Source organism: Eutrigla gurnardus, assembly GCF_963514095.1.
Source record: "Eutrigla gurnardus genome assembly, chromosome: 18".
Taxonomy (NCBI): domain Eukaryota; kingdom Metazoa; phylum Chordata; class Actinopteri; order Perciformes; family Triglidae; genus Eutrigla; species Eutrigla gurnardus.
In genome coordinates this window covers 17321153-17338417 of record NC_139929.1, presented here as the reverse complement: position 1 = coordinate 17338417, position 17265 = coordinate 17321153, and the positions used below count along the sequence as shown (strand labels likewise).

Genomic DNA, 17265 nt, shown 5'->3' with positions numbered 1-17265 from the left:
TCAATGCTGTTATCGACAAAGCAGTTTAGTGGAATAAGAACAAAGACTTACAGTTACATTAACATTCGATACACTGGAGGAATTAAACCTCAGAACCAATGTTTATGGGTATTTCATTGTGTTGTTAATGGATTCAGGTTCTAATCTTTACATTTTAGTCCAGAGAAGTAGTTATTCTGAAATACACATATGTTCAGAGTTTATCCTGTATTTGGACACTTACAGAACCTTTGCAGCACTTACCGAGCCGTAATTTTAACAAAAATCAACATTCTAGAGATGAGCATTAACGATTAGTGCTAGCAATTAGGATTAGTACCACCAATTAGCATGAGCTAATAAAAGGGTACCAGCTGTCATGAACGGTGATTTAAAAAGCATAAAGTCTGACTTTATGTTCAAGTAATGTAGACGAAGCCCGACGCTTTCAAACTTGTTTGCGTTCAGAGATTCCACTTTCACAGAGACGTACGACAATATTGTTTTCATATAAACTATACACTATTTCACCTACAAAATATGAACATTTTGAGACATTATAACTCTTTTAAACCCGTAATATTCAGTAACAGTGAGCACACATAACAAAAATGAATAATATTATTATTATTATTATCTTTCCAGGGATTTATTATACCACTTCATTTAAATCATTTCCACCCTTCCTTAAAATACTTTGCCTTAAAACTAATGGTTCATAGTTTGATGCTTAACGTCATGATAACGGCATTAGAGGTGAGTTATATCACTACAGCTCATGTCATGTCACCTCATAAAGGGCTTCTCCAGACTTGCCAGTAGATCATCATCATCATCAGTGACAGTAATGTGAGTTCGCTCTATTAGAACAAATGAGGATGAAATCTCATTATTGTAATAGTGTAACCTTGTCGACAAATGTGAATAAATATCCATATCATTGAACATGTTTTTATTTAATTGAAAATGTAAAGACCTCCAAAAAAAGTCCCTTTATCATAAACTTTATAACGGATTAACAGTGGCAATGTTGCAGTTTAAAATATATGTATTATGTCCTAAAATACAAACACAACATGAAAAATAAATTGGTTCACAGGATGTTGAGGAGATGTGGGGAGATGTTGGAGCAAAAGCTTTTTGCATCTGCAAAGTTGGGTTACAATTATCTGTGGATTCTGGTCAATCATTCTCATATCATCATATTACATATAGTGTATTTTTTAACAATGTTACTTAAAAAAAGTACTATAACAGCTTTTGGAAAATAAGATTCTAAAGTAAAGAGTAGATGGACATTTTTCAAAGTTTGGAGGAAGAGAAATAATGCATCTGAATCCATGTGTTGTTTGTTGTTTCTTTTTAAAAAACAAACAAACAAAAAATATACAAAAATGCAAACTACAAGCCAATCACAAGGTTGTTTGTGGGTTTTGCCTGGTCTGTTGTTAACATGGTTAATGGTGGTTTCCGGTACTACATTAGCTCATGTGTCTGACTAATGAACATACATCGTACTTCTTGTGCTTGGAGAGTACCTACTTTGAAATAGAAGACAAAAAGACCTCAAAACGATGTTTGTAGAACTCTGTCTTCTTGTGGTGTGGAAACAGTATTTTCGTAAGAATTATAAAAATAATGCAATCAGACGCAAAAAAAGGGAACATTGCACAAAATAATTTGTACATAGTGGTTGCACAATTCATGGTTCGGCCGCAGTCCGTTCTGAATTCGGCGGTCAGTGTTTCATGCATATTATGAAGCTATTTTCTGTCAGACTAGAGTTTCTGTCTCACAATATTGTACAGCAGAGTTTCTACCTTTTATTGTCCCTCAGGAGACTCCGTACATTGGTTTTATGTAGTGTCCCTCTTGGCAGATTCCACAAAGCTCAAAGCCACTTTACATTTCCAAACAGCTCTCATGTTGAGTGGAGCTCGACTTTCGAGGCAGTAATGTACTGTATAACTCTAATGGATCTGCATAGCATGCTAACTCGGTCAGCTCATACTTTCCATACTGCAGTATGTACACTGGATGCTGGATTTACTACACAAAACTGAATTATTCTCCTTTTCCCCAGAGTCAAAGAGCGATGAGCTCTTCTTGACAAAGCTGCAAAAAGACATACTGCAGTTCTTGGCAGGGCAGAGGCCGAGTAACAGGCCTACTCTGAACAAGCATGGATTTTGAACATCCACATACTCCAGTAGTAGATTTTGTTGCTAAACCTAACCAAGTAGTTATGATACCTTAACCTAACCAAGCCGTTACGGTGCCTAAACCTAACCAAGTAGTTAGGATATCTAAACCTTACCAAGTAGTTTTGGTACGTAAACCTAACCAAGTAGTTATGGTGCTTAAACTTATCCAAGTAGTTTTGGTACGTAAACCTAACCAAGTAGTTATGATACCTTAACCTAACCAAGCCGTTACGGTGCCTAAACCTAACCAAGTAGTTAGGATATCTAAACCTTACCAAGTAGTTATGGTGCCTAAACGTATCCAAGTAGTTATGGTGCTTAAACTTATCCAAGTAGTTTTGGTACGTAAACCTAACCAAGTAGTTATGGTGCCTAAACTTATGCAAGTAGTTTTGGTACGTAAACCTAACCAAGTAGTTATGGTGCTTAAATTTATCCAAGTAGTTTTGGTACGTAAACCTAACCAAGTAGTTATGGTGCCTAAACATAACCAAGTAGTGCTTGGTTATGGTGCCTAAACATAACCAAGTAGTGCTTGTACCTAAACCTAACCAAGTATGGTATCTAAACATAATCAAGTATTTCTTGTGCCGAAACATAACCAAGTAGTTCTGGTGGTTGAAGCAATCGGCCTATTCCTAAGATGTACACCCAGAATGGGGACTGCACTAGTATACAAATATACAAAGATAATATATACAGCAGTTTAAAGCAGAAGTACGGCTCAGTGTAAAGGATGATATGTACTTAGTGTACAAAGATCCAGCTAATGTTGGCCAACAAGTACAGAGTATTCAGCGATATTGGTAAATACAAAGTGCAAATATTCACAGTTTTTGAGTTCTAGCATGGCATATGTATGATTGTTGAATTGTAAGACCAATGTACAACCCATTGAAAATGACCTTGATGACTTTGTTAGGATCGATACCTTTGATGTAGAGAGAGAGACAGGAAAACTGACACCGTGCCACGCTATAGCTCAAACTGCTGTACGGTCAGCATGTGGTGCACAAATGAACTCCCATTATCTGCCTATCTGTGTATTTCTATTATCGGAATGATCGTGAATAAACAGTAAATCTGAAATATTGTCATGAGTGACTTAATAAAGCTTTCTTGCTCGCTGTCCTGATCCTGAGTAAAAATAGAGCTGGATTTAAAATAGAAAAATACATTTTTTAAATGCATTCATCCTATATTCATACAGGGAACTATATGATTTATGATCATTTTATGATATATTATTTGATTGTTTTTCTATAAAAAAAGATGATCACCATCAATTCAGTCACTTTCTGTGGCTGAATTAAAATATTTGTTTCTTTGCTAAATATTTTCCCCCTAGTTTTAAGCATTTTTTTATCCCAATTATTTTGGACAGCATAATGGTATCATGAAATGTTCATATGTCCCATGCCGCCTGCAGAAACACATATGCTGCAGTTAATTTCTTATTCCTCCTGGTCCTCTCTGCTGCTCTTGTATCTCCGGCTCAGTAGCACTGACATTTGAATGAAGTCATGTTTCCTGTAATGTCAGCTCCAGGAGGAATAGAGGCAGAGGACCTGTTATACAATGATAGCACTGTTTCATTCTGTTCAGGTTGGTGACGGGGGGACAACATTGACTTCTTCTTGCAGCTTTATTGATTTTACATCCATATAATTCAATATTCAGTTGTCATGCTAATGAAATGGTGCTCTGTTCTCACAAGCACACGAGACAGTACAAGCATCATAAAACATAAAAAAACATTGTCGCCATGGTCAGTTTACTCGTCATAAGGACTCATCCTTTGGTTCTGGAGGAGCTCTGTCAAGTCTGAGAGAATAACCCAGATGATGTCATAGTGATATCATCAGAGTTATCTCAGCTTTTATGACAGTTTTAACAGAAAGCCTGTGTTACCAACGAGAGGCATGGAGACTGAAAGATGTGTGTGTTCAGCGAGGGTCTAATGAAGAGACATGCAGCTGTCAGCTGAGAGGGACTAAACATCCAGACTCTGCTGCACGCATTTTAAATTGTCTCTCACACAACTTTATGACAGTGCTTTATTGTTGGTGGTTCCCTTTTAAATCTTGTCTTTAATTGGCTGCCACTGCTCTAAACTCATATGTGATTTATCACGTGACCCTGGGAGTAGGAATGCACCAATCCGACTTATTACCAGTCGTACGTGTTTAATTAATAACCTATATGCTGCACTGTATGAATGTAACCGGATCATTCTTTTATGTGGGAGGCAACATCCGGCTTGACTTACATTGTCCTCGGCTCACCGGCGTGCGTGACATAGTACGCATGTGTAATCAGTAGGGCTGGGACTTTAACGCGTTAATTAAGATTAATTAATTACACAAAATTAACGCGTTAAAATTTTTTACGCATTTTAATCACATTTTAATCGCACTTATTTTTGGACCGCGGAATGTTTCTCACTGGATGAGTTTCAGGCGGACCGATTATACTGGAGCACCAACTAGCGTTCATGACTTCAGACAACAACAAACCACAGTGAACATGAACGAAGAAGAAGCTGATGAGACCGCTTTGGTTGGCCCCGTGGATGGGAAATTTTGTTATAAAAAACGAACGGATGGAGCGCGATAAGAGCATGGTTGTGTGCAAGCTATGCAACAAGGAATTTGCATATCACCGCAGCACATCGAGCCTCAAGTATCACCTCAATGCAAAACATATAGCAGCTAGCGTGGACGCACACCCAACCCACACTCCACCAGATGCTATTGCTACACTTAATGGCAAAAATTGCACTGGTCTGTTGGACTTGGTTGAACAAAAATAAACAATATTTTTTGCTTAAGTCATTATTCAATGGTATACTAAAAATCCATGTGAAAAAAATTACTTCTCACTGTTCTCAGGTCAAATTTATATGCAATTAAAATGCGATTCATTTAGATTAATTAATTACAAAGCCTCTAATTAATTAGATACATTTTTTTAATCGAGTCCCGGCCCTAGTAATCATACATTAACATAGAATTGAATTGAATAGATCGGCCCCATTATCACTGATACCCAATCCACTTATTTGAGTCAGTATCTGATAGTGATCGGTGCATCTAGGGTTGCATGATATTGGAGAGAAACCGACGGTGATTGCTGTCAGTGTTTCGTGACGGCTCAGGTGGGCTCGAGCCCCTCCCAGTCTGGACAATCTGCCCCAGTTGACAGTGGACCGGGTGTCCAGTTCCTCGTGCAGGGAAAGAGGGTGAAGCAAGTACGAAGCTGTAAAGCTCACGGTCGGATCCATGAGCCACCTCCAACCCGGAGCTTTCCAAGAGTAAGAGTGGGGAGAGAAAAGGTATCCAGAGTTCATCGTGAAACTGTGATGGGCCGACCTAGACTGTAGGTCATGAACATGAGAATCATGGGAGTTTTCCTTTCTATCAAGCAGCAAAATAGTCCCCCCTAAAAAAAACAACAACAAAAAACAACAACCCTTACCTATAAGCACTCTGATCGTAGCACTGTTGCTCTAAACGTACTACTTTACTCAGACGAGGACCTAACACTTGTTCTATTTTTAGCTCTTACTTTATCGGCAATGATACGTTGTGGTTTCTTTGTTTCCTTCTTTTGACAAATGTACTTATTGTAAGTCGCTTTGGACAAAAGCGTCTGCTAAATGAACTAAATGTAAATGTAAATGTAATGAATACGTCTTATTCCTTCTGGGCAGGGGCCTGTTTTCTCCTAAATTGGGCCTTAACAGCTTTCTATCACAGACTCATCTTCCTTCACTCTTCCTGTTTCTCCTCAACTCACCCTATCCCTCCCTCCCCTCCCTCCCCTCCTCCCCTCTATCCTCTGGTCCTTAACAGCTTCATTTCACTCCTCTTCCCAGAGATTGACATTGTTCTCTGCTGCTGCAACAGCACACACTCCCTCCCCTCCCATCTTCTCTCCCTCCCCACACTCCCTCCCCTCCCATCTTCTCTCCCTCCCCTCCATCTTCTCTCCCTCCCTCCCCTCCCATCTTCTCTCCCTACCCTCCCATCTTTTCTCCCTCCCTCCCATCTTCTCTCCCTCCCCTCCCGTCTTCTCTCCCTCCCTCCCATCTTCTCTCCCTCCCCTCCATCTTCTCTCCCTCCCTCCCCTCCCGTCTTCTCTCTCCCTCCTGTATCTCACCCTCTTTATTGAGTCTGTCCTGCATCCTCCACTCACAAACACACACTTTTGCTCTGTCTGCTCCCTTCTGGCTCATCTTGTAAATTATTCACTCTGAGTTCCATCGTCCTCCTTTATCACCCGGCACACTCATTTCCCCAGCACAGCCTTTCTTCACCTCCTTATCATTTTGTTCTGCCTTCTTAGCAGCACAATGTCATTTCATCGCCGGCAACTGGATTTATTTTTTAAATTTCACTTGTCATCATATTCTCCTTTCTTGCCCAAATGGTTACTGTTTCCTTTAATCCTTTTTCTTCCAGCAGTATGGATGGAAAATGAAGTATCAGCCACATCAGATTATCAAACACATGGAGTCACTGTCTGTAATGCTGGCTCAGGTACAAGTCAGGTGAAGGTTAGCAGAGGACAGCAGCTGACATCTGCTGTAGCTGCAGACACACACACACACACACACACACACACACAGTCTCACTTAAATATATATAGCTGAAAACACGTAGGACAAAGTCAAAGCTGAATTGTAAGTAAGAAGAGATGATGTGAATTTGAGTCGGGCAGTGTGAAGGATGCGAAAGGAATCAGGCGAATGACAAATGTTGTACTTGCTCGAGTTGAAATATAATGCAAGTACCTAAACCTAACTGCCCCTGAAGTCAGAGGCTTATTTTGACAGCGTGTCACGAGCGCGTGTTGAGACACCGTCACTGACACTGTGATGAAGTGGTGTTAGATGGTCATTCGCATGGAGACTAAAGAAAAAGAATATGGTGTATTGATAACTTTCAAGGAAGCAGTACCTACAGCTGGTGAAGCTATTTTAGAATCATTCATATTTCTTCAGGTCAGGATCATTCCAAAACACAATTTATGACCAACTTAAGCTTCTAGTCCAAAGAAATACGATATTCAAGTTTTATTTTGAAGTTTGCAAGTTGCAGTAAAATAAGTTCCACTTTCGTTGTTTTGGCTCTACGAGGTAGTCTTCAAAACGCCTACGAATCGAGTTCATGGTTTCTGTTTTCACATCACATTACTCACTTTTGAATTGAATTTAGGTGAGATTCGATTGTTGTGAGAACGTAATCCACCCGGATTGCAGGAAGTGAAGCAAAGCGTGCGGGGGATTAAGGGTTGCCTTGCATGGGCATTTGTTGAGATGGACACAGGTAAAAGACAGGTTAACAGGAATAGGAGAGGACTGACTTGTACTTCTGTAAAAGACCAATGTTTGCTTGACGTCTGGGCTGAAGAGAAAATACACAATATGCAAAAAAAAAAGTCCATAAAAAATATTGATCTTTCGAAAGTCAGGAAAAAACTTTTTTTTAATTGGTTTAATTTGTGAACAGTGAATCCGAACCAACTAAATAGAAAACGTGTTTCACTCAGCTTTAGAAGAGACAAATGGACTAGTGTGTGCAAGCGCCCTTTGTTAATGTGCATAAACAGCAGGAATTAGGAATAATGCTGTTGTAGGGTAAATTAATAATCATTCACAAGAAACCAGGGAGGTGGTTATATCTTTGAGTTCACAGGAACACTCTGGGTTCATTATAGAAAACAGTCATGGGGTTTGAGATGAAGCCATATTGGTTATCTGCCTGTCCTGTCCACAGTTATTATGCTATAAAAATACATTTTCATAAAGGCCTTTGCAGCACTGTGCTCACGTCCACCTCTTATATGTAGTTTGTTTTTTTTACTGTAAATGAGTTTCAAGTTCAAGCTGGTAGCCTTTCTTCAGTTGAATATCGGCAGTTATTCTGATCAATGATGGTCTGATCTCTCTTGTCTGTGTCTCCAGAGGTTTAACTTCGTGTCTCTGCCCACCGACGTCCTGGAGATCGAGGTGAAGGATAAGTTTGCCAAGAGTCGGCCAATCATCAAGCGTTTCCTTGGGAAGCTCTCCGTCCCCGTCCAGAGGCTGCTGGAAAAACACGCCATTGGGTAAAACACACACCTACGCACACACACACACACACACGCACACACACACACATTTCTACAGTCAATGTGTGAGTCCAAATATTACTCTTAGTGCTTGATGATTCAAGTCCAGCTCTGGAAGTTTCCCACATGCTCTCGCCCACACCGGCGGTGGACGTGATGAGGGATGTGTGTGCCAGTTTAAACCTCATGTGACCATCAAGCTGTGTTTCACTTCCCGTCTCTCCCCTCACGTCCACTTCACAGCCTGTCTGTCTCTGTCTCTTCGTCCACAGGGATCGGGTGGTGAGTTATTCGCTGGGTCGCAGGTTACCAACAGATCACGTCTGCGGCCAGCTGCAGTTCCGCTTTGAGCTGAGCTCTTCTATTCACCCAGGTACACGAGACATGACGCCATGTTAGCACTCCGCTCTGCTTCTTCCCTCGTCTCTTACGTTCTCCCATCAAGTGGCTCTGCAGGAAAAGGCTTTCAGCTTTGAAGAAACCGAGGATTCTTACACAAACTGGCCCTCAGCAGATTTTAGCAGCTGAAGATGAATAGTGTTAAACCTTCAGTTTGCAAACATTGTAGAATTCAGACTCGACGAGGCTCTATTTTCACTTCTCTATCATGACATTGAGCTTGGCAGCATTTTCATGTTACTTATGACGATATTTACGACGATCCTGATATGGAAATCACCAGGATGAACTTATTGTGAGAGCGTTTTGACCTTCAGCGTTTAGTTCTCACAGGATGTGATCCTGCAGACTAAAAGACATCAAGTTTATTATTGTTATTATTATTAGTATTAGTATTATCTTACAGTATTATATTAGTATTATCTTGAACAGGTATACCAGTCAATTTGAAGGGACATATTTTATGCATGTGTTATTGAAAACATATATGCATATTAAATACTTTATAAAAGAGACTAGTCAATGCATTTATGCAGATTTAACAGGCTCTCATTTTATTTTCCTTCTTATCAGTTAAACAAACAGAACGTACGCTAGCCTTTCATATTAGATGTAATGTTCAAAAGTTATTAGAACAACAACATTCAGGCTCCCTCATGTGACTCAAACGTGAACTGCATATATACATTTTGAATAATAAGACAATGGAGGACATTTTGCATATTTATATTAAAAAAAAGTATCTGTCAGTCAAACTGTAATAAAGTCCATGACCCGACAGTCTAAACAATCTTTCGCTCCTCATTGCCATGTGAATGAGGTCATTATTCATTCATGAGCACAGATCTGTAATGCATGCACATGATTTATTCATTCCTCTTGCTTTTTATTTGTTGGGGTCTCCCTGACACCTGCCAGGCTGCGTACTGTACCATGTTGAGGAAGAAAAAAAGTGCAGTTCACGACGTAGCAAACAGCTTCTTTGTGCCACTGTTTTCAAAGGGGAAGACATCAAAGTGTGTCTCCTGGTGCTGAGGAGTTTCCCTGCATATGTGATTCATTGTAAAGTGACTTTGGAGGGAGCTGAGAAACATCAAGCTGTCCTCAGCTCTGTTTGGGTCTGAATAAAAAGGTCCAGTCCCAATATTCCCTCTAGTGTTGAACCCTGAACCCTCAGAAACTTGACTGACTGATGTTTTTATGTCTTTACTCTTTTCAATACCGGGTCGGACCGACATAATTCAGTCCTTATTCAGTGTGGTAAACACATCTAACATGTCCATGTCTCTGTCTCTCCGTCTTTAGACGATGAGGAGATCTCCCTCGTCATTGAGTCGGCCTGTCCTGAGGGGAGAAATGCAGCGAATGAAAACCATGATGCACCTGATGATGACACACTGAGTGTTGGCCCTGACATGCCCGACCTCCCTCTGGACGCTCCCCCCGACCCCGACACCTCAGTGCCTCCCGCCTCCACGTTGGAAGCCTCCACACATGAGGAGGTCTGCCCTGCTGAGACGGAAGAGCCTGAGGCGACACCGGGGGAGCATGAAAATGTGGAGGAGGAGAGCACAGTCAGGGAGGAGCCTCCGTCTGCAGAGCCACAGGTGGAGGAGGAGGAGGGCGCCTTGGCTGAACAGCAGGAGGAGAACGGGGGAGACGAGGGAGGAAGGGAGGAGAGGCCGCAGGAGGGAGAAGAGGAGGAGCAGAGAGCAGAGTCTGCACCAGCTGAGGAGGAGGTCACGGTAGAAGAAAAGGAGGTTGGGGAGCCAAAGCCAGACTCAGACAATCCTGTCGTCGTAGCAACAAATGATGAGGCTGATAATGTGGAGGCCGGCACGGAGAGACAAATCACATCCGAGGAGCCTCCTGTAGAACAAGCTGTCCCACCGGAGGTGACGGAGGGAGGAGAAAGTAGCCCCGCCCCCTGCTCCTGCCAGTCCCTGTTCTCAAACTACAACTCCCATACTCCCTCACGCCGCAAAAACCGCCCCTGCTCCCTGCCGGTGTCAGAGCTGGAGACGGTGATCGCGTCGGCCTGCGGCGAGCCGGAGACGCCGCGATCCCACTACATCCGGATTCATCACCTCCTCCACAGCCTGCCCTCGGCACAACACAGAGCCCTCAGCCAGGAGGAGGAGGAGCCCGGGGACGGAGACAACACAAGCACCACACAAGACATCTCCTCCACATCGCCAACGCTAAAAACCTCCAAAGAGGAGGAAGGGCAGGAGGACGAGGATGACGACGATACAACCCAGTCTCCCTCTCAGGTTTGTAGAACAGCCAAACTCTCTACTCGAGTTACTTGTTATAATTGAATTTTGAAGTTAAAGTATTTGTCAAAATACTGACTTGAGGACAAGTACATCCCCTGGAAAGAAAAGTACTACTTAAAGAACTGCACTTATACGTGTTATTTAAGCTATAAACTAAATACTAAACGAAATAATACAACTGTTCTTTACTTCACAACTTTAAAGCCAAAATGGAAAAATTTTTAGAATCACCAATTTTGTACATCAACATGTCAAAATGAGCAAACTGCTAACTTTTCATGTGGTCTACCTTCCTGCAGGTGCCAGAGTGTCCCGGCCCCTGCTGCCGTCGCTCCCTTCCTCGCAGCCTCTCCATCGAACGTCTCTCTGAGCTCAACCAGCTCCTGGAGGGCGACGGAGGAGGAGGAGGAGGGCATCCGGCCGTCAGGAGGATATCCCCCTCCTGCATGGAGAGCGAGGAGGGCGATTCCAGCGGAGGAGGAAGAAGAGTCGGCGGGAACACCCTCAGACACCCGGGAGAGAACGAGTGTGAGTTCTGCGACACCTCCTGCTACAGCACCTCCTGCTACAGCACCTCCTGTTACAGCACGTCGTGCTACAGCAACTCGGGCTACGAGGGGAGGAGCCGCTTCTGCAGCCACACCCGCCTCTCCTCGGTGGACAGTAACAGACTCTCCGGCAGCACCGTCTTCTCCTCCCAGGATGAAGATGAAGACGAGGAGAGTGCCTTCGAGTCGGTACCCGAAGCCGGCCAAATGCCTGAGGGCCAGGAGGGCGGCTCAGGAGGAGAGAGGAGGACGGGGAGGCTGAAGGAGGCCAGGAGAAGAGAGCAGGAGGAGCCAGCTGTGGCAGGGCCCAGTGACAGAAACAGCATCGGTGAGATAAATCACAAACTTCTTTGTTGTCTTGGTCGTCTGCTGGAGTCTCAGCTCAGTTTCTCCTCATGGGGAGAAATAATACTGTGAAGTGTGTGACTCCTGGACTCATTCAGCCCTCAAGTCAAACTAGAGTTGTGAGCACTTTGGTGGGGAGTGGGCCCTGAGGCATCCAGTCAACTACTCACATGGGTGTATTCACAGTATTAACGACCCTACAAGGAATTAAATACCTAAACTCTCCACTAGTCGGTAAGACCTGGAGATGGTTCTTGGAGGTTGAGCTTTAAAGGTCCCATATTGTGAAAAACAGGTTTTCTCTGGTCTCTACACCTATAAACTGGTCCTCCCTGAGCCTGTCAACTCCCGGAATGAGGTAAACAGGCAACTCCTGCATGGTCTCTGCAGCGCCCCCACTGGTACAACGATGCTCCTACAGGCTGTTCAGATTCAGCTCCTGTTGTTACGTAACGAAGGGAGTAATTTGCATAGACCGAACTCCTCTGATGATAGGAGATATCCGAGAGGGGGCGTTCATCACCGAGGTGAAGTTCGGTGTCGTGTCCTGCGGTGAGACAGCAGTGAGATAGCGTTGTTTCACAATGTCGTCGCTCAGAGCTAGACACACAGATTGCTTTGCCTCGACACTGACCCTCGTTAAAGGATCTGTCCCAACCATACGGGACCCAGCAACTTCACCTGAACCACATAGGCGAGCCATAGCGACACATCCACTATAAACATTGGCGCATGCTACCACTAGCGTAAGCTGCATCGTCTCCGTCTCTCTCCAAGTAGGCGATGACAGACGGAGCTCATTAGCATTTAAAGGTGCAGACACAGAAACAGCCTGTTCTCAGGAGAGCTCATTTGAGCAACTTTTAGACAGCTGAAATTCAGGACCACGGATGGGTTTGGGGCAATGCATATCGAATACAGTGTTGTTGGACCTCTGACAGCTGTGTGGAATTGATGAAAATCAGTATAATATGGGACCTTTAATTGCAGCTATATACTAGTGATGTCCAAATGAAGCTTAGTGAAGCATTTTCTTTATTTTCTGAGCCCAATAGATGGCGCTCTCTGTTCAACAAAGGGTTGAAAGCAATGGAAATATATCGGCCTTCAACCCTTTGTTGAACAGAGAGCGCCATCTATTGGGCTCAGAAAATAAAGAAAATGCTTCACGAAGCTTCATTTGGACATCACTAAGTTTTCAGGAATAGCAATTATGCCATATATATATGTATATAAATTAATTAGCGAAATAAGTTATGAATTTACATATGAAATGCCAATGAAAATAGCATATAGATAGATAGAATAAAAAAAGTAAACATAAAAATAAAAGCTCAAGTAATAAGCTCAACCCCACTCATAGAAAGCACACCAATCGTATGAAGATCCCAGGAAGCAGCAAAGACCAAAGGTCTGCTTCCTGTGATCTTCATATGATCTTCACTCAGATGATATGTTGACTGTTTCACTGGATATGTCTTCATGTTTATACTGGATTTGTACATTTTACACAATGCCTGCTATAGATTAGTAGAAAAGTAGGTCACACACACACACACACACACACACACACACACACACACACACACACACGCACACACACACACACAGTCATGCAGGAACAAAATGAAATTCTCCTCCTTGAAATGCAATCATCATCCTGCCAACGCTCTGCCAGGTTTGCTCTTTTGTTTGTTTTCTCTTGTTCCCTTCCTGTTCCATCAAAACACAACAGCATATTCTCCATCTGGATTTCTCTATGAATTTTATTTTACAACACAATCTCAGAACACATTTATTGAGCTTATATTGGCTGTATTAGATGATTGACTACTTAATTTTAGAGAAGGATGTTTAGGCATGTATATTGTAGTACATGTCTAAACATACTTATACTGCACTCACACTAACAAATAACTACTGTGCTGAGTCTAAATCATAATTGCTAATCATTTTAAAAGTGGGTGTGAGGAAGCATGATGTAATCATGCAGCAGAGTAAAGAAGGCTGTGAGTGAGTGCTGAGTTGTAGCTGCAGTATATAAACATCTCTGTTGCGGCGTGTTGTTTTTTTAGGGATTTGAAACTGTGAATGTTTGTAGTCAACAGCATTATTATGTCAAAGATATTGACAAAATACAACATGAGCACTGCCTGATCCGTACTGAGCATGTGCAACTCTCACGATCTGGAGCTGATGATGGATCAGGGCTCATTTTCCACACGGCGATGTATGATGCTGGTGATGGAACTGCAAAGCCTGAACTTATTTTGTTATTATGTTTATGTGTGTGTGTGTGTGTGTGTGTGTGTGTGTGTGTGTGTGTGTGTGTGTGTGTGGGGGGGATTCTTCAACTTACAGTGAGCAGAGGATGACATGTTATTCATAGTAATTCATGTTGTGGTTTCTTTTTTTTCTTTTTTCCTCCCCATCTGTACCTGCTGTCATAACAAGGTGTTTCTGCTTTTTACATTTTACATTTTATGATGTATCTGCTCGTGTTAAAGTTAAGTTAATTTGCTGCTGCAGGGTTTCTGCCTTGGTGATAGTATGTCAACACTGTGATGTCATGAATGTGATGGTAAAGGTAACGCTTCCTCCAGCTGATCTTACCACATTACCATCTCAAATCACATGGTGTGTGTTTCCACTTTGTATTTCCCTCCATCCAGATCACTCATTCAGGTACAATAAGGATTTAGATAGCAGATGGAAATGTCCATCCTATAGTATTGTTTCATGTTTAAAATCACAGGTTATCATATCAGAAGACAGTTCATCAATCTGAAGACATTCTGCAAAATATTTATTTTCAATTACATTTATTTATATCGCCCAAACATTACAAATCTGGGCTTTACAATGTACAACAGACAGCATCCAAAAAACAATATTTATGCCAATATTAAAAATATATTTAAAACTGTGATATTTTTTTGTAATTTTCTTTTTTATTTTAGTTTTGACTTTTCAATGTAATTTTAATTAGTTTTTGTCTAGCAGACAGACTGCATGCAGATAGACAGTTAAGTAGACCGTGTAAGCCTGTAAGTAAATGAATACATAACTAGACTGTAGCTATGCAAACACATAAATAAAAGACCTGAGACTGTTTGTCTATGGAGCGGCACTGCGTTTCAGCACCATGGACAGCACCACACCGACACATCCCTATACACAACAAACAGCACTTTGGGAATTGCTCATTATTAATAATCAATTTATGTGGTAATGCATAACCTATATTAACCAAAAAAAAAGTTTGTCAATTTAAAAGCTAATTGTTCATGTCCAGAAAGACTTGTAGATTTGTCGTTGTATCATTTAGTTTAGTGTGAAACTACATCTCTGGTCTCATACTATATAAGTCACCACCACGGCTTCAGCTTGGCTTACTAGCTAGCTAGCTAACTTAGCTACGTTCCATCACTAATGATACGTTATCTTAGCTGATGTGTTTCATCCAGAGACTCTATTTACCAGCTGGGAAGAGAAAGAAGGAGAGAGACCTGTTGTTATAGTAACATTACATCCTGGTACCCAACACACAGAGAGACCTGTTGTTATAGTAACGTTACATCCTGGTACCCAACACACAGAGAGACCTGTTGTTATAGTAACATTACATCCTGGTACCCAACACACAGAGAGACCTGTTGTTATAGTAACGTAACATCCTGGTACCCAACACACAGAGATACCTGTTGTTATAGTAACGTTACATCCTGGTACCCAACACACAGAGAGACCTGTTGTTATAGTAACATTACATCCTGGTACCCAACACACAGAGAGACCTGTTGTTATAGTAACGTAACATCCTGGTACCCAACACACAGAGAGACCTGTTGTTATAGTAACGTTACATCCTGGTACCCAACACACAGAGAGACCTGTTGTTATAGTAACGTTACATCCTGGTACCCAACACACAGAGAGACCTGTTGTTATAGTAACGTTACATCCTGGTACCCAACACACAGAGAGACCTGTTGTTATAGTAACATTACATCCTGGTACCCAACACACAGAGAGACCTGTTGTTATAGTAACGTTACATCCTGGTACCCAACACACAGAGAGACCTGTTGTTATAGTAACGTAACATCCTGGTACCCAACACACAGAGAGACCTGTTGTTATAGTAACGTTACATCCTGGTACCCAACACACAGAGAGACCTGTTGTTATAGTAACATTACATCCTGGTACCCAACACACAGAGAGACCTGTTGTTATAGTAACGTTACATCCTGGTACCCAACACACAGAGAGACCTGTTGTTATAGTAACGTTACATCCTGGTACCCAACACACAGAGAGACCTGTTGTTATAGTAACGTTACATCCTGGTACCGGACACACAGACATCGTAGCTTCAGAGAGAGACAACACTAACCACACTGTTGGGTGTGTCCTCTTTATAATTACATATTGTCACAGTCTTATACTTCAACATTTATACAATCAAAATTGCGCCTTTCTTGATGTGTACAATCATCTTTTAAATTGACAAACATCATTTGTGTAATTCATGGTACAAATCAAACAAGACCAAAAAATGATTTGTCTCTCGCCGTTGACTACTGTACATATATGTATTCCAAAATAAGGTCACATGGTGGTCCACCAGAAGGGCACCATAGAGACGTAGCCTCTCTATGGTCGAAGCTTTGAAGCATTTGTGTCACCCCTATACATATACACACACACACACACACACACACACACACATATATATAGCATAATCCACATCCCAAGTGAGTTTCCGTCTGTTGGCCTGCCAGGCGCTTCAGTGTTTCCCCAACATTCTGGTCATTTCTCCCTACTGTCTCTCTGATGTCCTGTAGGCTCAGGCTTCTCCCCTCCTGTTGGCCATCCTCCAGTCCTGAGACCCAGCCATGACCTAAACCATTTTCCTGCTGCCACTGACCAAGCCTTACCTCCAAGTAAGAAGCAACACCTCACCGTCTTACTCTGGAGTCACACCTTGGTTTGCTGCTCGTGTGGCTGCATGTTCCAGTCCGGTGCATGCTGCCATGTGTGTTTGCTCTCCAAACATGTTCCATCTCCTCTGTGTTTCCCTGCATCAGCTCATGCTCCCTCCTTGCACACCTCCTTTAGGTTTGGATGTTCAGCTTTGTTCTCTCCTGTGCTGCTCGGTTCATGTTTGAGTCTGCTCTCATTGTTGGACGGCTCGCTGGGCTTCACTGACTGAGATTGAAGGTCTGCTGCCAGGAAACCCCGAATCCAGTTAGCTGTATCATCATCATCATCATCATCATCATCATCATCATCATCATCATCATCATCATCATATACAGCAGTAATTTATAAATAAATTTGCTGGAACAATGTGACACTCATGTCACTAAAGCAGGGGTCTCAAACTCAACT

At 42.2% G+C, this 17265-nt stretch overlaps 1 protein-coding gene across 1 annotated transcript in view; it reads left to right on the top strand.

Annotated features, from left to right (window-relative positions):
• The window catches only part of hecw1a (HECT, C2 and WW domain containing E3 ubiquitin protein ligase 1a), a 62040-nt gene that overhangs the window by 27619 nt on the left and 17156 nt on the right, over nt 1-17265 (top strand). Inside the window, exons 7-11 of the mRNA XM_084033929.1 lie at nt 8152-8294; nt 8570-8670; nt 10002-10969; nt 11275-11851; nt 16719-16817. Coding sequence (XP_083890055.1) covers nt 8152-8294; nt 8570-8670; nt 10002-10969; nt 11275-11851; nt 16719-16817 — 1888 coding nt within the window. The remainder of the gene's footprint in view (nt 1-8151; nt 8295-8569; nt 8671-10001; nt 10970-11274; nt 11852-16718; nt 16818-17265) is intronic.